The sequence below is a fragment of the Chrysemys picta genome, chromosome 3, assembly GCF_011386835.1.
Source record: "Chrysemys picta bellii isolate R12L10 chromosome 3, ASM1138683v2, whole genome shotgun sequence".
NCBI lineage: Eukaryota > Metazoa > Chordata > Testudines > Emydidae > Chrysemys > Chrysemys picta.
In genome coordinates, this window is record NC_088793.1 from 168,794,894 (window position 1) to 168,818,393 (window position 23,500).

Consider the following 23,500-nt stretch of genomic DNA (forward strand, 5'->3'; position numbering starts at 1 on the left):
TCCTTGAAAATTCTTCCCTAACTGAACGAGCCACTTCCTGTGCAAGGACACTGGAGGACTAACTCAGCATGCTGAGTGCAACCTCCAACAATGTGGTTAACCTACATCTATTTGAGAAGGGCAATTATAGACAACCATGCAATATTTCAATTGGCATTATACATCCAATATCAAGGAGCATAGGGAGGGGAAAGTATCTTCTCATAAGCAAAGATAATCTCTTTGGCTATATAGCCATGGAGACCTGTAGAGTTTCTGGGGGCAAGCAGTCACAGAGGCTGCCTTTCCTCCAAATAGCTCCCAATCATCATAAACTTTTATACATATAACAGGTCTTTCTCATTTGGTCCAAGTATTTATTTGTATATTTATACTCTGTGAAAGTGTCTATTAACTTTTACAGAATTAAATTGAGTAGAATATATTTCAGATACTTACAAAGTTTGTCTTGTGAATTCTTCTTTGCATTGTATCCTGAATCAAGGTCTGGGAAGCCACCAACATTTTCAAAACACATCTTCTTATTAATATATAGAAAAAGAAGCAACATGAGGATAATGAACACTCCAACAGCTGACAGAAATCCAACTGCCTCAGGAGACACTAAAAGAAATAAAAAGAAAAAAAAATCTAAAAATCTACAATAGATTTCAGAATATGATGGTTCAGTAACCAATACCCACACCGTCTCTAATGTATATGTAAGATATTACTAAAATATAATTATACTACTTCAGCTTGGATGTATTTTGGATATGGTGTTAAATTTAAAAGTGATCAGCTGATTGACCTACTATTTTCTTATAGTCATCTAACACGTCCTAAATTAGTTCTCATGTAAGAGACGTCACACAGATTTGCCAAAAATTAAGTTATTTAACATCTCTGGCATGATTTTGAATATTTGCCTTACCATGTCATGTTATACAGTTTTTCATCACATCTTGATGCACTTCAGCTAGTCTACTAGACATTGAAAACAGAATCATCAACTCCTTTCACATTGATCAGTGTGTGCTCAATCATGATTTTTTTTTATTGGAAATATGGGTGGTTACTAAAAAGATACATCCATACTGTGGAAATTACAGAATTCAGGGCTCTTTTGTACATGTACATTGTTCTAGAATGATTATATTGAATAGGAATGGAAGTTGAGCATTTCCTCAAGAAACCCAGCTCATACCTACCAACAGCCAAGGTATGTTGAATCAGAATGTTTGACTGATTAACCTAAATGAAAACATTACAAACATATAAGCTCTTTTCTGAGAGGAGAGGTTACTTACCTGTGCAGTAAATGGAGTTCATCAAGTTGCGCATGTACCCAATGCACCTTCAATCAGAGATTTTTTTGTTGTTGCCAGAACTGTCTGCTTAATCCGCGCCTTAAATATTCTCATGCACTTTATTGAGGATACACAGGCTAGTGTGGGACCAACTGCCAATCCAGTTCCTTTTCTACTCCTCTGCCAATCCAGTTCCTTTTCTACTCCTCTGCTTTGTCCCTGTGGGTGCTCTATTCTAGGTGCCTCCCATGCAGTAATTCAACTATGAAGGTAGGTGTTTCAGAGTCCTATCCAAGACAGACCAAAATACAACCACCTCAAATGAAGCATCTGCTCTAGCAACCTGTACGTATAGTTGCCTTACAGATGTCAACAACAGGAGTTTTTCCTCAACAAGGCTTTTGAAATGGACTGAGTTTGTTGAATGGGCTCCCAGGTTAGGAGGGGAATCTACGGTCATGATCTCATAACATGTCTTATACACCCTGAAATTTACTTAGACAGTCTCTGTGTGGAGATTGGGACATCCCTAATCCTTTCCACAAAGAAAATTAAAAAGCCTCAGGGAGTTTCTGAAGGGTCCATTCTCTGAAGATAAAAAGCCAACACGGAATGTCTAACATACATAACCTAGCTTCCTCATGATTGACATGAGGTTTGGGAGAATACTGGTAACTGAAAGCAAGTCTATACTATCAACTTTTGCTGACAAGTTATGTGAGCATAAAGCCACCACGGTCAGTAGATCGCTTGTGCGCGTGCATAGTTGGCTCCTTGCATCAGCGCTGCACATTCTCACCAGAAGTGCTTGTGTCAATGCATAGCGCGGTGCACCATGGGTAAGTATCGCTGTGTGCAACCCACCACCATCATGTGCATGGTCTTTTGGGAAGCTTTGGCAATGCATGGTGAGGCACTGGCAGAAACAAATAGCGCAGGATGACGGAGCAAGAGGTCAATTTCCCAGCATGCAAAGAATGGTTTCACGAGTGCCAAAAGGACCAGATTAAGCTCCCAAACCAGAGATGTCTCCCTAATAGGTAGAAAAAAATATCATCATCTCTTAAGAAAACTAGATGTTGTATGTACGAAAATAAGACAAAGCTTTCCAATGGATGGTGAAAGACATTAATGGCTGCCAAATATACCCTTATGAAACATGTGTATGAAGAGTTCTTCTGCTGTCTTGATGTAAAAGATTGGACAGTGCTGTTAACTGTATCAATAGTCAGGCTGAGACAAAAGGATTGGAGTAAAGATATGGGCCAATTTAGCCTATATAACTGCTATACTAGTTGTACTTAATGCTAATTTATACTTAATGCATACTAATGTATATATGGTGCAGATAATATCTATTTTTAATTTATATATAGATATAAATGCTAGTCAGCATATATTGGTCACCAGGCCCCGAGCGGTCACCTTGCTAATTGTTATAGCAAAGATGACACCTTTGCCAAATTTATATGTGAAACAGTGGGGAGGGCCTTTAAACATCATTTAAAATGTTCCACCCCTGCATAAGTGGCAATACATAATGAACACAGCTAAAATTAATATACCTTGAACCACAAGTAAAGCTTTAAATGCAACTTTGTGTCCAAATGAGAAATTAGTATTTTAAGATCCCCATCATGGATAAGATCATTCAAGTCTTGTTCTGCCTTGTGCATGACATTGCTAATCTAAATAATGTGTACGTCTTTTGTGTCTAGTAATGTTTTTAAATTTAAATGAGTGAATTAATATGCATGTTAAAGACTCACTTTTGATAACAGCTTTATTTTGAAAAATTGAGATAGGCATTATTACAGTGTCCCCCACAGTGCTACATACATGAAGAGTAAAACAGAAATTTGGAGTAGTAACATTACAAGTCAGGCCTCCATACTGTCCATCCATCTTAAAGGTTACCCATACTGCGGGTTGTCACCATCTGGTAAGCTTCACTGGGCAGGAGACAGGAGCAGCTCAGCTTCTCTGTTCCATTGTACTGGTCTGAACCATTACGGCCACATACTGGAGTCGCAATGTCAAAAACATTGTATTGGCACATGTATTGATATCTCTTAGTGGAACACGCAAGACATGTGCGGTGCTCTCCAGGTTTCTGTTGCTGTGTGATACCACCCACAGTGAAGGTAAATCCAGTCACCCCTCGTAGATGCCATCTTTTAGGTAACCTACTGAATGGACAGTAACCAAGTTATCAAATATTGTAATGATATATATATATATATACACACACACACACACACACACACACACACACACACACGGAATCAGACATGGAGCAAGACTGTTTTGAATAACATTCAGTTTGATTAGGATGTGATGTTACTGACATCAAATTACAAATTACAAAAAGTCTTTTACCCAACCATTGAGTCTTGTGCATGTTCCTGATAAGATGCTATTATATTAATTAACAAAGAATACAGTAATGATACATCTGCTTTTACACAATAGTGAAATTCAATCACATTCCACTAAGAAAGGGAATTTGCCTATATGATTCAATGCACTACCGGTTTACCATAGTTTTTGTTATACGCGGAGGGATAGCTAACTGTTCATCACTAATAAGGTCAGGCAGTTTTCCTTTCTCAATATTCCCTAATGAATTGGTTATGGTAGTTAACATGTAATTCCCATAAGCAGTACAAATATTTATTTACTTTCCTGATTTTCCTTTACATTTTTATTTGTTGGAATACATTTATTAAGTTTTGCTTGTGTTAAGTTAGCAATGTTGTGCATATTATACACCACATACTTTTTTGGTTTTTAGAAGCTACACCTCAGTGCCATGAATTATAGGTTTAGAGAGAGTTTCCACTTCTTGATGCTCAAAACCACTATTGTGGGTGGGGTTTACACACACATATTTTTCATATTACCCCTGTTCCCAATAGATATTCCAGACTCAAATAATCCTGAAATCTAACCAACAATTCCATCTAGATTGTGGAGTCTCCTGTTTTGAAAGATACTAGACTGATGAACAGTCTTTTGCCCAACCATTGAGTCTTATGAACCTTCCTGATAGATACTATTATATAATTATCAAAGAAGTATACAGTCATAATCCATTTGCTTTTCCACAATAACCAAATTCGGCCATATTCCACTGAGAATAATTTAAAACTACAGGTATATGCATAAACTCACCTTGCTTAACAATATACAGTTGAAATAACAATTAGACCTGGCTGGGCTAGTGGTCTTTGTAATGTCTCTACAGTCGATTGCATACTTAGGCCTGGTCTACACTATGAGTTTAGGTTGAATTTAGCAGCGTTAAATCGAATTAACCCTGCACCCGTCCACACAACAAAGCCATTTACTTCAACATAAAGGGCTCTTAAAATCGATTTCTGTACTCCTCTCCGATGAGGGAAGTAGCGCTGAAATCGACATTGCCAGTTCGAATTAGGGTTAGTGTGGACGAAATTTGACGGCATTGGCCTCCGGGAACTATCCCACAGTGCGCCACTGTGACCGCTCTGGACAGCAATCTAAACTCTGATGCACTGGCCAGGTAGACAGGAAAAGCCCCACGAACTTTTGAATTTTATTTCCTGTTTGCCCAGCGTGGAGAGTACAGGTTACCATGCAGAGCTCATCAGCACAGGTAACCATGCAGTCTGAGAATCGAAACAGAGCACCAGCATGGACCGTACGGGAGGTACTGGATCTGATCACTATATGGGGAGAGGATTCCGTGCTAGCAGAACTACGTTCCAAAAGACGAAATGCCAAAACATTTGAAAAAAATCTCCAAGGGCATGATGGAGAGAGGCCACAATAGGGACAATATGCCGCGTGAAAGTTAAGGAGCTCAGACAAGCGTACCAGAAAACCAAAGAAGCAAACGGAAGGTCCGGGGGAGAGCCGCAGACATGCTGCTTCTATGCTGAACTGCATGCAATTCTAGGGGGGGGGGGCCGCCACCATTACCCCACCCCTGACCGTGGATTCCGAGGAGGGGGTAATCTCAGCCATGCCTGAGGATTCCCCGGGCGGGGAAGATGAGGAGCAGGAGGAGGAGGACGAGCTTGCGGACAGCACACAGCACTCCATTCTCCCCAACAGCCAGGATCTTTTTCTCAGCCTGACTGAAGTACCCCCCAACCCTCCCAAGGTGGTATCCCAGACCATGAACCCATGGAAGGGACCTCAGGTGAGTGTACCTTTGTAAATATAAAACATGGTTTAAAAGCAAGCGTTTTTTAAATGATTAATTTGCCCTGAGGACTTGGGATGCATTCGCCAGTACAGCTACTGGAAAAGTCTGTTAACGTGTCTGGGGATGGAGCGGAAATCCTCCAGGGACATCTCCATGAGCTCTCCTGGAGGTACTCCAAAAGCCTTTGCAGAAGGTTTCTGGGCAGTGCAGCCTTATTCCGTCCTCCATGGTAGGACACTTGACAGCCCATGCTAGTAGCAAGTAATCTGGTATCATTGCACAACAAAGCCCGGCAGGGTATGGTCCCAGCGTTTGCTGGCATTCAAGCAACATCTGTTCTTTATCTCGCTATGTTCCTCAGGAGAGTGATATCATTCATGGTAACCTGGTTGAAATACGGGAATTTAATTAAGGGGACAGAGGTGGCCGTTTGGTTTCTGCAGGGATCTTCCCTGATACCAGCCACGCAGTGGGGGGAGGGGTAAAGCGATCATTCCAGAGAATTGGATGGGTGGTGGGGGTGTTTAGTTTGGTTTCTGCTGTTGCACGTTAACAGGAAAACTGCAGCACTCAACGGGCTTTGCTTGGTATGGGAAAGGAGGGTGCTGCTTTAATGAAGGTTGCAGAAGCCGAAAGACAATGCTGCATGCAAGCCGAATTCTGTTGCCCGGCCCTGCGTCTGTGATCTCTAACACCAAAGCCGCAGGCACTCAATATAAGGCACTTGTACCGAAATGACATGTACTATGTAATGTGAATGGTGTTGTTCACCATGAAAGAGTATATGCATTGTTCTGTAAAATGTATCTTTTTAAATACTTCTCTCCCTTTTTTCCCTCCCTCCCGCAGCTGCAAATTTTTCAAGCCTCCCTCCTCCATCCCGAAGGCTATCTCAGATAAGGCGGAAAAAAAAAAAAAAACCCCGCAAGCGAGACGAAATGTTCTTGGAAATCATGCAATTGATCTGCGACGAAAGAGCTCATCTGAATGAGTGGAAGGACACAGTATCAAAGTACAGGAAAGATGCCAGTGAACGTGAGGACAGGAGGGACCAATGTGAGGAAAGGAGGGATGCTCGAGATGAGAGGTGGTGGCAGGAAGATCAGAGGAGGCAGGATGCAACGCAGGGGCTAATGTGGGATCAAACGGACATGCTCCGGCGTCTGGTGGAGCTTCAGGAACGGCAACAGGATCACAGAGTACCGCTGCATAACCGCCCTCCCCACTCCCCAAGTTCCACAGCCTCCTCACCCAGACGTAGAAGAACACGGGGGGGGGGGGGGGAGGCTCCGTGCACCCTGCCACTCCACCCCGGTGGACAGCCCAAGCAAAAGGCTGTCATTATTTTGAACTTTTGAAGTGGCCTTTTCCTTCCCTCCTTTCCTCCTCCCTAACCCCACCCGAGCTACCTTGTCCGTTCTCTCCCTCTTTGTATAATCAATTAATAAATAATACATGATTTTTAAATGATAATGACTTTATTTCCTTTGAAAACAAGCTGTGATTGAAGGGGGAGGGTGGGTTGTTTACAGGGAATGAGTCAATCAAGGGGGCGGGTTTTCATCAAGGAGAAACAAACAGAACTTTCACACCAAAGCCTGGCCAGTCATGAAACTGGTTTTCAAAGCTTCTCTGATGCACAGCGCTTCCAGGTGTGATCTTCTAATTGCCCTGGTGTCTGGCTGCATGTAATCATGTAATCAGTGGCCAGGCGAATTGCCTCAACCTCCCACTCCGCCATAAAGGTCTCCCCCTTACTCTCTGTGGAGCACACAGCAAGCCTCAATAAAATGGGAATATTGGTTTAGCTGAGGTCTGAGCTAGTTAGTAAAGTACTCCAGCGACCCTTTAAATGTCCAAAAGCACATCCTACCACCATTTTGCACTTGCTCAGCCTGTAGTTGAACAGCTCCTGACTAGTGTCCAGGCTGTCTGTGTATGGCTTCATGAGCCATGGCATTAAGGGGTAGGCTGGATCCCCAAGAATAACTATAGGCATTTCAACATCCCCAACATTTTCTGGTCTGGGAAGTAAATCCCTTGCTGCAGCCGTTTAAACAGATTAGTGTTCCTGAAGACGCGAGCGTCATGAACCCTTCCCAGCCATCCCACATTCATGTTGGTGAAACGTCCCTTGTGATCCACCAGTGCTTGCAGCACCATTGAAAAGTACCCCTTGCGGTTTATGTACTGGCTGGCCTGGTGCTCCGGTGCCAAGACAGGGATATGGGTTCCATCTATCGCCCCACCACAGTTAAGGAATCCCATTGCAGCAAAGCCATCTACTATGACCTGCACATTTCCCAGAGTCACTACCTTTGGTAGCAGCAGTTCAGTGATTGCTTTGGCTACTTGCATCACAGCAGCCCCCACAGTAGATTTGCCCACTCCAAGTTGATTCCTGACTGACCGGTAGCGGTCTGGCGTTGCAAGCTTCCACAGGGCTATCGCCACTCGCTTCTCAACTGAGAGGGCTGCTCTCATCTTGGTATTCTGGTGCTTCAGGGCAGGGGAAAACAAGTCACAAAGTTCCATGAAAGTGCCCTTACGCATGAGAAAGTTACGCAGCCACTGGGAATCGTCCCAGACCTGCAACACTATGCAGTCCCACCAGTCTGTGCTTGTTTCCCAGGCCCAGAATCAGCATTCCACGGCTATAACCTGCCCCATTAACAGCATGATCTCCAAAGCGCCAGGGCCCATGGTTTGAGAGAATTCTGTGTCCATGTCCTCATCACTCTCGTCGCCATGCTGCCGTAGCCGCCTCCTCCTCGCCTGGTTTTTCAGGTCCTGGTTCAGCATAAACTGCACGACAATGCACGAGGGGTTTACAATGTTCATGACTGCTGTCTTGAGCTGAGCGGGCTCCATGCTTGCCATGGTATGACATCTGCACAGTTCACCCAGGAAAAAAGGTGCGAAACGGTTGTCTGCCATTGCTTTCACGGAGGGAGGGGTGAGGCTGTACCCAGAACCACCAGCGAGAATGTTTTTTGCCCCATCAGGCATTGGGATCTCAACCCAGAATTCCAATGGGCAGGGGAGACTGCGGGAACTATGGGATAGCTACCCACAGTGCAACGCTCCGGAAGTCAACGCTAGCCTCAGTACATGGACACACACCACCAAATTAATGTGCTTAGTGTGGTCACATGCACTCTACTTTACACAATCTGTTGCCAAAAATCGAATTCTGTAAATTTGGAGTAATCCCGTAGTGTAGACATACCCTGAGTTATCCATATACAGTATGTTGTAGTGTAGTTGACCAGTCTTATTTATAACACACTATCTTTTCTTCTTCCAATGCCTAGGGCATCTTCACTAATATCTTCTGGTGTCTTCTGGCAGTGGGATGTTAGTTAACATGTTATTTTTTTTAAAAAATTACATTTCCCTTGTTTTCAGTAAACCAAATTTATATACAGATTAATTTAGTTCATTTACAATGTAATAGGGATCAAGTCACTTAACACAAACTAAGCTTTGGTACAGCATATGACAGAACAATGACCCTGGTTATGTTTAGTCTAATTTTTCCCCCCAAATATTAAAATATATTTTTGCTTTTTATTCTGATTTTTCCAATTCTTTAGCATAAATTAAACATGATTTAGATGCTTTTGCAGTTTTTGCATAAAAATATTCATTATTACTTCCTCAATATGTGCATTACTAGTTTTTTAAAACAGATATAGCGCTTGACTGCTAAAATAGAAGCTCGCAATCTTCTGTGAGAATATGCATTGCTCTCCCCTGTTGAGCACTCTGTTTTAGCAAGGGAGTTAGCCACAGAATTTTTACCCAAGCTTTTTAGAATTAATCTGCTTGTGGTAGCAATTGAATTTTTGTTAAATATTTGAAAATATAAACCTTGTAACAAATACTTTTTCTTATCATAACACAAAATAGTATAAAAATTAAAGCAAAATGAAGTTTACATACAGATTTATCCAAGCACTTGAGGGTATTAAACTTTCATGACATTTGCTTGTGCTTAGAAGACAAAGTTAGAAACCTGCTGAAATTGTTTGGTCAGCTCTAACATTTTGCAACATAATCAGACATAATATATATTGTTCAACATTGTGGCTATCACATTTATATCTATATTTTAATATTTAATAAAGGGGCTAAAAGTTTATAAAGGCTTTATTAAAATATGATTTTATTAATATTACCTTTACATTAATGTTGAGGTTTTTCCCCTACGGCAGCATTTCTCAAACTGGGGTCCGTGGACCCCTGGGGGTGGCCCAAGGGTACTCCAGAGGATCCACGGACCCTGCTGATCAACTCTTCCCTCCCCCCACCCATCTCCCGGAGCCAAACCAGGAGATTTTAGGCACTAAAAGTCCAGCAGCACAGCGGGACTAAGGCAGGCTCCCTACCTGCCCTGGCTCCACTCCCGGAAGCAGTCACCACGTCCCTGCGGCCATGTGGCCCCTGGACACTGCCCCCTCCCCGAGCGCCAACTCCACAGCCCCCATTGGCCAGGAACTGAGGGGTAGTGCCTGCAGACAGAGACACTGCACAGAGACCCCCTGCCTAGGAGCCGCTGCCAGGGAGATGTGACGGTCGCTTTCGGGAGCCACCCAGGGTAAGCACTGCCCAGTCCAAGCCCGAACTCCGCACCCCCTCCCGCATCCCAACCCTCTGCCCCAACCCAGAGCCCACACCCAAACTTCCTCCTAGAGCTGCACCCTGCACCCCCCCGCACCCAAACTCCCTCCCAGAGCCCGCACCCCCCTCCTGCAAACCAACCCCTTACCCCAGCCTAGTGAAAGTGAGCAAGGGTGGGGGAGAGCGAGCAACAGAGGGAGAGGGGAAGGAGAGAGCGGGGGAGGGAAAAGGTGGGGTGAGGGCAGGGTCTGGGGCTCAGCAGGGGGACGTAGGGGTCCCAAAAAATTTTTAAATCAGTATGGGGGTCCTTGGGTTGCTAAAGTTTGAGAACTGCTGCCCTACAGGTTTTTTCTCCTTTGATCAAAAAGCCTTTAATTAAAAAATCCTTTTTGTTTGTAATTGCATTATTTATTAAGACTGAAATATATGTACATATATTTATCACTGAGGCCTTTTTGAGCTTTGCAGAAAAATTTAAATTTAATGATGGTTATGATCCAGCCTTAATATTAAATAGTATGATACCACTTATATTAATTTTTTTAATTATGAGTATAAATTTGACTTTTGTTGCAACAAAATAAACAAAAATTAGTCACGTGACACACAACATAAGACAATATATATGACGAAGGGCAAACTTATAATTAAAGATGAATGGTGCCAAAACTGTATTTATAGCAATACAAGATAAGACATTAAGACCTTAAAGTTATTAAGACAACACATTTTGGAAAGCAAAAAACGGTAAACAAAAGAATTAAATATTTAATCAGGCAAGTTTATATTTAAACTTGTAATAAGCATTGATAAAACTCTCTATTAAGCTATTTGCCCACTTTGTTGTACAGTAGTAATTTAGTTAACCTAAGGCAATTTCCATTACTTGTTACTTTTATCTTAAGAATACTGCTATACAGAAATATGGAAAACCCATGTTTCTTATATTAGTGGCTAGGATTTGAAGCAGAGTTAGCATTTCTGTTGCTTGGCAACTATATCTTCAAGAAGGTTAAGTATCTTCAGCTGCTGCATCTCTGAAGGGCTAACATCATTAATTTACTGGACTTATAAAGTTTTTACCTTAACCATTTTGATGGTTTCTTTCGGTTTTTTGAGCTTCTCCATCTCTTTCTTACAGGGATTTCTGTAATAACTTAACTTTTAAGAGAAAGGGAGGGTAGAAATGAGGAGAAAGCAATGTAGGAAGGGAGAGTGACATCAGCCAAGAGAGATTAAGTGAGGGCATTTCAAAGTACAGGCAGCAGCACCAAGCTTAGCAAACTGAGAAAGGATAAAAGAAAAACTGGACCTGTACGGAAAAATATTGGAGATAAAAGTTATATTACTAGCTCTAAGAAGGGAGTGGGCTTCTGTGGGTTAGAGTAAGGGGTGGAAAGGAGGAACTCTCATTTTTAACCCCCTCTGATGAAGAGTGGGACTTGCTACCTGTTCCCACAAAATCTGAAATTATTCCCCAAGTGCCTGTGGCTTTTGTCTGCACTTTTAATGGATTACAGAAGTGCTCTTCTCCTAGCTGTAATTAACTGGTTTTGGGCAACTCCATACAGGTTTAAGATTTTTAGTCTGTCTTCAACAGCCTAATTTTTCTCCCTCTTGTTGGCTGCATCTTGTCCGACAATTTCCTAGTCTTCCCGGCATTTCTTGTAAACTGAACAAGAGGGGTATTACAGATGCTTATACCTTCCACTTGCTGTTTTAATTTCCTATTTTGATCTTTTTCTAGTTTTAACCCTTCTCTTAGTTCTTTGATTTGTTTTATTAGTTTAACTTTTACTTCATCTAATGAAACCCGGGGGTCATTTATGTGCCTCACATCCTGCATAAATGAACTGTCCCTATATTTAGTTACATTTTTTTTTACAAAAATTTCAGTAGCTCATTATTATTTACAGCTATCATAATTGCTAATTCTTGGGCTTTGGGACTTCACCATTTCAGCCTTTGCTGTATCTGGGTGTTTTGCCCAGAAAGTTTCACTTGTAATTAATCTTTATATATTCTTAAAGAATGGCTTTTTGCCCAGGAATTCCTAAAGTATTGGTGTTTTGCCTAGACTGCTTTATCATGCACTTTCTATAAAAACTAGTTACTTTTAAATAGGCGTGCCACAGGAGTAGCGCTTATTATATTTTTTTTTAAATCACAGCAGCACCTTCTGTGCGTACTGGAATTGTGGGAGCGCTTATAGCACTCATCGGCCCAGCCAGGGCCGGCTTCATCAGTGTACATGAGATTAATGAACACTAGAGTCCCACGTCTCACTGAACGTTATCCCCTTCCAAGCAATTAGATCATGACCCTGCACTGCTTGGCTCGACTGACATTTTGGCTAGATGGCTTCTGGCTAGGCTCACCACTTTGTCGATAAACTACATAATCAATTGTTTGAACACACTTTGGTTCAGTATGAAATATTCTCAGAGACAAAATAACCAATGTCAGTCAGGTTTATTGCTATAAGCCAATAATAACATAATACAGGAAAAGGGTTCTATACAATACCAGTCTTCAGGAAGCCATCGCATGCAGCTATGTTACTCTCACCTTATGAAGAAGATGTGCTCCCAAAATTACACAGTTCATCTGGTATTATTTATGAATGATTTTGCAAGTTACACACCTCTTTACACATCACTAAAATCCAAACCATCAGTTTGTCCGAGTTCCCTAACTTGCTGTTTTGTTCCTTCCTTATTTTTGTTTTGGATACTAGCATTCCAGGTACTGGTTCATGAAGGTATTTCCCTAGCTTGTATTAAGACATAAAATGAATGTATCTTGATTTTGACAAGTTTCCTATCTGCTTGTGCCAAAACTTACTTCATCTAATGCAAGGTATTATGGAATATTTAACATAAGAGAACAGGATTATAGCAAAGGTATAGGCCAATTGTAGGCCTTGCTTTATAACTGCTATGCTATTTGTGCTTAATGCTATTTGTGCTTAATGCAAACTAACATATATATGCTATTTATTTTTATACATATGCTAGCTATCATATATTGGTCATCACTGCAATGCAAAAGGTACAGATGCACTGAGTCAAAAAGCTTGCCAATGCTCAGGTTATTGATAGCTTCGCATGCATGGGATTCCTAAACTGTAATGGGGCAACTAATGGGATCTATGTGCCTGCCATTTGCCCCCCACCAGGCCTCAAGTCTATAAACAGAAAGGGATATTTCTCCAGTGTTGCAAGGCTTGGTTGATCACTGTGGCAGGTTCACAAACATTATTGCAGAGTGGTCTGGAAAGGTCCATGATGTTAGGATCTTTTCAGAACTCCCAACTGTTTGCCTTAATGAATAATGGAGGATTTGTTCTCAGGATCACTATCAACATTAATGATATTGAGATTACCTCTGTCATTCTGGAAGACCCCACTTATCCTCTGCTTCCCTTGCTGAAGGAGCCATATAGGATAGAAGAAAGGAACTGTTCGACTATACCTTGAGCAGTTGCAGGATGACAGCGTGCATCTGGCCGATTGAAAGGAAGGTGCTGCTCTCTCATGACACAGTTAGAGACTGCAGAGCAATACCTACCTCAGATTACAAATGCATGCTGTATTTTGCACAATAGAGAGAGCAAGTGGCAGAGCCTCAAGAGTAGGTGAGAGGCAATGGTGCAGAGGTTTGCTAGGCAGTCTGAGAAGCCAGTAAGGCATCTATTGCTAAATGCGAATTGCCGCAGCAAAATATCAGGCATGTCTTTTGCTCTTTCTTTAAGGTTGGGGTTTGAAAACATTCTGCTGTGCTATCAGTAGAAATGTAGGGGAGGGGAAGTGTTGTATGTTTGTTGAGTACGGGAGATGATTTTATGAATTTTTATAAAATCATACGGTGCTGGTATGGCACATTTAGGTTTTAATCATATATTTCACATTTTGAGGAGGCTCTTATGATTTTTTTCAAACTAGGGTTACCATATTTTTGAGTGTCCAAAAAGAGGACACTCCACGGGGCCCCGGCCCCGCCCCCAGCCCTGCCCACGCCCCAACTCCACCCCTTCCCCACAGTCCCCGCCCCAACTCCGCCCCCTCCCCTGCTTCCCGCGAACATTTGATTCACGGGAAGCCTGAAGCAGGCAGCAGGTAAGCTGGGGGGTGGGGGGGAGGAGGCGCAGCCCAGTCTGGCCCCCCCCGGCGTCTCCAGCCTGGCTCGGCTCGGGCCCCGGGCCAGCCCCCGGCCGAGCACCCCCGGCCCGCCACAGCACTGCCGGCCCCCGGCTCAGCACCGCCGGCCCGCCCCCCAAATTGTAGTGCCGTAGGCGACCGCCTAGGTCGCCTAATGGGTTGCGCCGGCCCTGCACCTTCATATTGGAGAAGTAGCCTACCACCATGAGAACCCACTAAGCCACTCAAAAGCAGCCTTCTCCACCCCACAATGGTTCACAAATAAACCTCATGGTTAACTGTCCTGAAGAAAACTAACAGATGTAACAACATCAGCAAGGATACCTGACCGTCATCCACCACTAGGAGATCATCAATCAGCACAACCATAGCCACCTCTGTTGTACCCAGGTCATTAACCAGATTGACAAAGATCAAGATCCAGAGTAGGGTCAGAAGACCTCTTACATTTCAGGCTGGATGCATATAGCACACCCTCTATGCTGATACTTCTTTGGCTCATGCCACACCAAGTACCCAACCAGAACCAACTGTACTAAAACTGGTTCAGCAGCATCGTTCAATCAGGTCTGATCTATTATACATACAAAGTCATGGGCCTCAAGTTTAACCAAGTTATACACTGTTACCTTACATTAATCAATTCTCTGGTATGCTATCTATTTTTTTAGTTTGATCTTTTTTTAAACTTATCAGAAAACTACAAAAAGGAAAGAGGACTGGGCAAGCAGAGAGAAAAGGGCAAATGGCCCAAAATTACACAGACCCTGGTTAACTGGCCAGCTACATTTTTTTTACAAGCATCCTGCACGAAAAGCACATGGACAAGTGTCTTGTGTCTTTCAATGTTTAAATATGCAGACAGCACATGGATGTCACCAGCAGAAGGGAAATGGATTCTTATTTGCTAAGTCTACAATTGTTTTTCTGCTGGTTAGTCGGTTTCTGATCAGTGGCCCCACATGGGAAAGAGGGAGGGTATGAAATAGAGTTCTAATTTAAAAATAAAAACAAAAAACTAACCATCCAAGTTAACTACAATTACTTCATCCTAAAATCAAAGCATATTTTCAAGTATATTGCACCCTGATATTTAAAATTAAAATAAAACAACTGAAAGTGCTTATATCATTAAGATATTTATAATGCACAGACCTATTCCTGTCAACCTCAAAGGTGATTCTGATCTATTCAACATGAGCCCTGAAACAGAAATGAACCTATAATAAAGCAGTTTGTTCCACAATACAGTAGGCCTAGTATTAAATTAATTAGTATTCAAGCAGTATTCAAGAAAGAAAATAAAAAAACTCTGTAAGTGAGCTATGCAGCTCTCTATGGATACACAGTATCTGATTACATCACTCTGAAGTGAAGAAAGCACAGTATCTAACCTTACTGAAAAGACTGAAACTTTAGCTCCAGAAAGACTAATTATTAATGTAATTGAATACCACCACTGGACTTTGATACGAAAAAGGTAATTTCCAATTTGCATACATGTAGGATCTTAAAATGCTTGTACATGGACTGAATATATCATCAAGTTAAAATATTTTTTACTTTTAATGCTATTATAAAAGCCATAACAAGTAAAACTGTATTGCGTTAAAACTGTATTTTGATTTTCCATACTTTTGTGAAGGTATGATCACTAACAGTGTAGTATATTATGAATAAGGATGATTGGATAAGTCCCTAAATTAGTTTCTCATAGTTCAAATGCTAACCATTTGTGCTCCTTGGACAGAAAACAGTAAGAAACATCTTATCATGTGTAAGATATGGTCTTTATTATATTCATGCATGAAATTATTTTAATTCGAAATATGTATTCATGTAAATTCTAATTAACATTCCAAACAGACATTCATTAAACCATTAAAAATGTACTATGTGACTATAAAACTAGAGCAGAAAGATGGTATTTTTTTTTTACTCAAAATACTTTCTGTAAACTGGTCAAATTCACATATTTTATTTCACTAACTTGATAGTTATTCTCATCTTATATTCTAAACAATATAAAATAATGGCTGAAAGGATGGTATGGTAATTAATGTAATAACGCTCTTTCAACATTTAAAAAAAACTCAAATATCTTACCACAAAGTTGGTATTATGACTAATGTATTCACTGGCTATGAAAATTAATGTTATAGAAAGTATAGGATTATGTAAATATTAAATTAATACATTTTGATTACTACTTAGCACTACATTAGAGTACAAACTTACCTTATTTTAGCTGAGCTGTCTTAAAACTTGAAAATTTGTGCCTCTCTCTCAAATCTAATGTCTGTTATTAAAATATGTTACAAAAAGCAGTTTCAAATGTATTTTATAATTCTCCTTATCAAAATACATAATCATCTTTAAAAACATCTTGAAGCCAAATAAAAATGTAGATTTTCAGATATATAATCTACAAAACAAAGAAATATTTTTTAAAAAATAGATTAATTTAGAATGTGTAATTTAAGGCAAATTATTTTGGAGCTCATGCAATGTAGTGTAGTTCTCACCTGTCCAGTAATGTATGAAACCATATGGTAATCTAACTCTATGTCAATTAAACTTTAATTATTTATTTCATAGATGAAATCTTACCTGCCCTTTTCACAAATTAAGTAAGTGTGGGCTTGATCCAAAGCAGAATCAGGCTGTATGTGAGAAGCTGCTTGAACAGAAAAAAGTATACCTGCTTTCTAGTTTATTTACTGGATTTTTACAGCAATTTTTAATCTAACAGGTTCTCTTTGTTTTCTTCATTACTTTAAATTTATGTGCTAAAGTATCTGTTCTGAATCAGTTCTAAGAAAAATTATTTATCATCTTAATTTTTACATTTGTATATTTTGAAATTTTAAAAATGTAATTATCTAGTGCATAACATTATTCTAGTACAAAGATTACTCACTGTAGTTTGTCATTTTAATCAACTATCTTTCTGAAGTTACACGTGAACTTTCCCTCTTGCCATACAAAATGCATACAATGAATGACAAAAAGTGATTCAGACCAAGATTTTTCCTTATCCATCCTTTATTCTCCTCCGCATACTGTATATATATTTCTTACTAACAACCCATGTCACAATGAAACTCCATCAGAGTTAGTTTTTAAGTGAAATATCAAGATTGATTGGATAGCAATAAAAGCAATAATTTTCTATGTTTGTATCGGTAAAGTAGTTTACAGATAATAAAAATCTCTTCTTTTACATTTAATTACAACACCCAGGATATTGATCACTTCTCTAACAACAGTCAACTGAATCTGAAGGCTACTTAATATTTTATTCTCTTTAAAAGAGAGAGATTGTTGGTTGAGAAAAGCAAGTTAAATACACAGGGCTTCAAAATGTGGAATTATTATTCACCTGGGTAATATTGTACTTGTAGCAAGCTACTCCTCATCTTTAATTTACCATAAATAAAATACCATAATTAAAATGGTAATATTTTATTCAGCCTTCTGCTCTAATGTTTCAAAAGTGAAAAAATAGATCCATTATTACTTGAACAGTTTTAACATTCTGGATTAAAATATATGACATACTCTGTATTTTAATAATATTCAGGCGTCATCTACTCACCCATACAAAAACAAAAGCGTCTTAAACAGATATTGAGCTGTTTGTGCTTCCACTTAAGTCAGTGGGAGATCTGTGAATAACTTCAGGGAGAGCTCTTTTTAAAAGTTTTGCAAACCTTTAATAAAAATTAAAGAAAGATTAAAATTTGCAAACATTTTCTTATATTTTGTCTCCCTACTTCACAGTTCCTTCCTCTTCCTCAATTTTATTGGAAATTGTGATATTAAGCAACAGGACAAACAAGTTTTAATCCATGCTGTTGTACTAACACACAAAAACTTCAGCTGTAAGAACAAGCACTCAAAACTCAGGAGCTCCCAAACTGAAGGTTGTACATGCAACCGTAGCTCCTTGTGCCTCATCCACATGAATGACATCAGGCTAATTATATAATCACATAATATTACTCACTCTTTTTCTACAAAACACAATATATATTTAGCAACTTGTAACATTTTCCCTATTGTTGGACATTTATACTGAGCTATTAGGCAATGAAATCAGGGTAAGAGACAAATTCTGGCCCAGACCGTATGTGACATATATTGCAACCAAGTGTAGTATCTTTGGGGAGCATATTGTATTTTATATTTAAACTACAAAAAAACTAAACTAAAATTATATTAAGATTGGTCAGGCTGTATGAGCCATAGAATATTCATAGCCCTTTGTACCAATACAGATGATGGCGATAACTTCTCTGTAGAGAAGTTATCTTCATCCATCCAAATCTCCATCTGTGATATCTCCTCATGGATATCCAGCCATCAATTTAAACTCAATATGGTCCAAACTAAACCTTGGATCTCCCTCCCTCTCAAGTCTCTACATCCCATTCTTTACCCCTTTGGACAGGACCATCCCCCTCCCAATCATTCCTGTGATCTTGTTGTCACTTCAAGTCAGCCCTCTCTCTGTCTAGACCCATATATCCAGGGTGCATTTAATCATGCATCTTCTTCCTACGTAGCATTTGAAAGATCTAGTCTCTTCTGTCTGTTCACATAGCCTACACTTGCTCATGCTTCACTACTGTAATCTCCTCTCTGACCTTTATATCTGCAGCCTCCCCCCTCCACTCAAGCTTATTCAAAACACTGTTGCTAGGATCATCTTCCTGCCTCATCATTCTGCCCAAGTCACTTTCTTTAAAAATTTCCACTGACTATCCCTTTCTCCATTGCATGAAACATAAGCTTCTTGTCAATACCTTGTAAGGTCTTCAGGATTTAGACCAGACATACTTATCAGCTCTACTGGCTATCAAGACAACTGATCTCCTGCCTTCACTTTACCAATGCCAACCTCGATCAGCTATTTATTCGCTTCTCTCAAATGCCTCCACAGTTTTTGTCACATATCCCTTTCCATGCCTCCCTTTATGTGTGGGAAAAACTGTCAAAAATCTATAAAGCCACTATTTTATCTTTCTTAAAATTTAACTCTCCCATGAAGCTTTCTGAATACTGCCGGATAATACAAGGTGACCTGTGACTACAGCCTACTATGCAAAATATACTTGTTCTACGTAAAAATGCAAAGCTCTCCAGCACAGGAACTATGTTCTTGTTATTTGTTTAAATACTGCCTAGCATAATGTTCTTTGACTGGGACTATGTGTTATTGTAGTACAAATAATAAATATAAAATAATAATAATAGTAAGTCCCATTCTCAACTTGCATACAGTGCTCTAGGTTAAGAGGAACAGGAGTACTTGTGGCACCTTAGAGACTAACAAATTTATTAGAGCATAAGCTTTCGTGGACTACAGCCCACTTCTTCGGATGCATATAGAATGGAACATATATTGGTGGGGAAAGAAGCAGCAACAACTTTTTTTTTTTTTTTTTTTAAAGGTTTAGCATTTCTCAGAAACATTTAGAAATTTGATTTGGGCACTTTGGAATATTTCAGGGGACTAACTAAAATAACCAAGCATATGCAGCAGAGCCTACATGCATTTATAATAAAAAGAAGAACAGGAGGACTTGTGGCACCTTAGAGACTAACAAATTTATTAGAGCATAAGCTTTCGTGGACTACAGCCCACTTCTTCGGATGCATATAGAATGGAACATATATTGAGGAGATATATATACACACATACAGAGAGCATAAACAGGTGGGAGTTGTCTTACCACCTCTGAGAGGCCAATTAATTAAGAGAAAAAAAACTTTTGAAGTGATAATCAAGCTAGCCGAGTACAGACAGACAGTTAGATAACAAGTGTGAGAATACTTACAAGGGGAGATAGATTTAATGTTTGTAATGGCTCAACCATTCCCAGTCCTTATTTAAACCGGAGTTGATTGTGTCTAGTTTGCATATCAATTCTAGCTCAGCAGTTTCTCGTTGGAGTCTGTTTTTGAAGTTTTTCTGTTGTAATATAGCCACCCGCAGGTCTGTCACTGAATGACCAGACAGGTTAAAGTGTTCTCCCACTGGTTTTTGAGTATTTTGATTCCTGATGTCAGATTTGTGTCCATTAATTCTTTTGCATGATTTCAATAATTTCCATCCCACCATCAACCTCAGCCTAGATCAATCCACACAAGCGGTCCATTTCCTGGACACTACTGTGCTAATAAGCGATGGTCACATAAATACCACCCTATACCGGAAACCTACTGACCGCTACACTTACCTACATGCCTCCAGCTTCCATCCAGGACACACCACACGATCCATTGTCTACAGCCAAGCTCTAAGATATAACCGCATTTGCTCCAATCCCTCGGATAGAGACAAGCACCTACAAGATCTCTATCAAGCATTCTTAAAACTACAATACCCACCTGCTGAAGTGAAAAAACAGATTGACAGAGCCAGACGAGTACCCAGAAGTCACCTCCTACAAGACAGGCCCAACAAAGAAAATAACAGAACACCACTAGCTGTCACCTTCAGCCCCCAACTAAAACCTCTCCAGCGCATCATCAGAGATCTACAACCTATCCTGAAAGATGATCCTTTACTCTCACAGATCTTGGGAGACAGACCTGTCCTCGCTTACAGACAACCCCCCAACCTAAAGCAAATACTCACCAGCAACCACACATCACTGAACAAAACCACTAACCCAGGAACCTATCCTTGTAACAAACCCCGATGTCAACTCTGTCCACATATCTATTCCAGTGACATCATCATAGGACCTAATCACATCAGCCATACCATCAGGGGCTCGTTCACCTGCACATCTACCAATGTGATATATGCCATCATGTGCCAGCAATGCCCCTCTGCCATGTACATTGGCCAAACCGGACAGTCTCTACGCAAAAGAATTAATGGACACAAATCTGACATCAGGAATCAAAATACTCAAAAACCAGTGGGAGAACACTTTAACCTGTCTGGTCATTCAGTGACAGACCTGCGGGTGGCTATATTACAACAGAAAAACTTCAAAAACAGACTCCAACGAGAAACTGCTGAGCTAGAATTGATATGCAAACTAGACACAATCAACTCCGGTTTAAATAAGGACTGGGAATGGTTGAGCCATTACAAACATTAAATCTATCTCCCCTTGTAAGTATTCTCACACTTGTTATCTAACTGTCTGTCTGTACTCGGCTAGCTTGATTATCACTTCAAAAGTTTTTTTTCTCTTAATTAATTGGCCTCTCAGAGGTGGTAAGACAACTCCCACCTGTTTATGCTCTCTGTATGTGTGTATATATATCTCCTCAATATATGTTCCATTCTATATGCATCCGAAGAAGTGGGCTGTAGTCCACGAAAGCTTATGCTCTAATAAATTTGTTAGTCTCTAAGGTGCCACAAGTCCTCCTGTTCTTCTTTTTGCGGATACAGACTAACACGGCTGTTACTCTGAAACCATGCATTTATAATATTATTTAACAACTGTATCAACTATATTGTTCATGAGTGAAGTATAATTTTCAAATGGACACAGCTGTCAAGTAAAAACAGATTTCACCATAAATAGGACTACTACCGTGCCAAATTTCAGCTCTATATTCAACTGTTTTAGCACTTATAGCTATTAAAGTCACAACTTTTTCTCCTACTTTTTTTTCTTTTTAATAAATGAGAAAATGAATTTTCCCATGCACATAAACTACTTTCAGAGTTCTGTTTTTTTAATTGCTCAAACTTAAAAAGAAGTAAAAAAAACCTTTAGACAGAGACTCAAGCTAGAAAATTTCAGCCCAAAAAGTTCAAATTTTGGAAAGTTATGATAGACTGAAAACATAGGATCAGAACAGAGCTTATTCAACCTTAACTATCAATTCCCCTACAATTAACAGCACTAACAGTTAATCAGGTTGTTATCAATGGGTGTGTTAAATAAACAAAGTGAAGACAACATGCATGAGGGACAGAGTCTATACTATATTACACTGAAAAAAATATAAAATATTTTAATAATACTTTATGAACACTGAAAATATTACTATATATTGCAATATTACTGACAAATATCACTAAGGAAATATGTCTTCATTCAATCACTTAGAGCTTGTCTACACAGGGAAATTTACTGGTATTATTATACAGGTATAATTATTCCACTAGTGTTATACTGATTAACTCCCCACTGTGGATATTCTTATTCGGAATAACTTTTTTTTAGTTTAGTTCAGGGTTTCTCAAACTGTGGGTCGTGACCCCAAAGTGAGTCGTGACCCAATTTTAATGGGGTTGCCAGGGGTGGCGTTGGACTTGCTGGGGCCCGGGACTGAAGCTGAAGCCAGAGCCCCACTGCCTGGGGACAAAATCGAAGCCCAAGGGCTTCAGCCCTGGGCAGCAGGGCTCAAGTTACATGCCCCCTGCCCGGGGCTGAAGTGCTTTGGCATCCTCGCCTGGGGCGGTGGGGCTTGGGCTTTGGGCCCCCCAACTTGGGGCAGCAAGCTCAGGCTTCGGTCCCCACTCCTGGGGTCATGTTTTAATTTTTATTGTCAGAAGCGGGTCGAGGTGCAATGAAGTTTGAGTCCTGCTGGTTAGTTTATGTAGTTTCCAAAGTATCAAAAATGTAAAATGTAAATACAGAATTTGATATTAAGTTACCTTAGCTCAGGGGTCCCCAACACAGTGCCCATGGGTGCCATTACGTCCGCCGGGACATCTACGTGCACCCGCCTACTGGCCGCCAGACAAGCAGCCGCCAAAATGCCGCCCAGAAGCGGCAACGTCAAGAAGCGTTGCCGCTGAAATGCCGCCGATTTTCAGCAGCATTTCGGTGGCAACGACTCTTGATGACGATGCTTTTCAGCAGCGACGCTTCTTAATGTTGCCGCTTCTCAGCAGCATTTCAGCGGCTGCTTGTCTGGCAGCCACGGGCCTCGGTCCGGCGCCCGCCACACGGAAAAGGTTGAGGACTACTGCCTTAGCTAATAGGCGGTGCCATCTAATGGCTAACTTATAAAACATGTACAATTATGTCCAACGTCACTAAATAAAACCAAAATCTAAAGGCTTGTCCACACAGGGAAATTTATCGGTATTACTATACTGGTATAACTGCACAATGTGCTCTTATTTGGAATAACAGCAGCCTTTTTTCAGTTTATCTTGTCACTTCATGTTGGCTCAATGACTCTCTGTCACTACTGTGAAGATAAATCAGATATAGGATTTATAAAATGAAAAATCTTGCAACTACAGC

General features: G+C 40.4%; 1 protein-coding gene across 8 annotated transcripts in view; it reads right to left on the reverse strand.

Moving 5' to 3' along the window:
- The window catches only part of SYT14 (synaptotagmin 14), a 210,480-nt gene that overhangs the window by 129,764 nt on the left and 57,216 nt on the right, over positions 1–23,500 (reverse strand). For all 8 annotated transcript variants that reach the window (XM_065589530.1, XM_065589531.1, XM_042855127.2 and 5 more), the window contains one exon: positions 439–603. In XM_065589530.1, coding sequence (XP_065445602.1) covers positions 439–550 — 112 coding nt within the window. In that variant the 5' untranslated portion in view covers positions 551–603. The remainder of the gene's footprint in view (positions 1–438; positions 604–23,500) is intronic.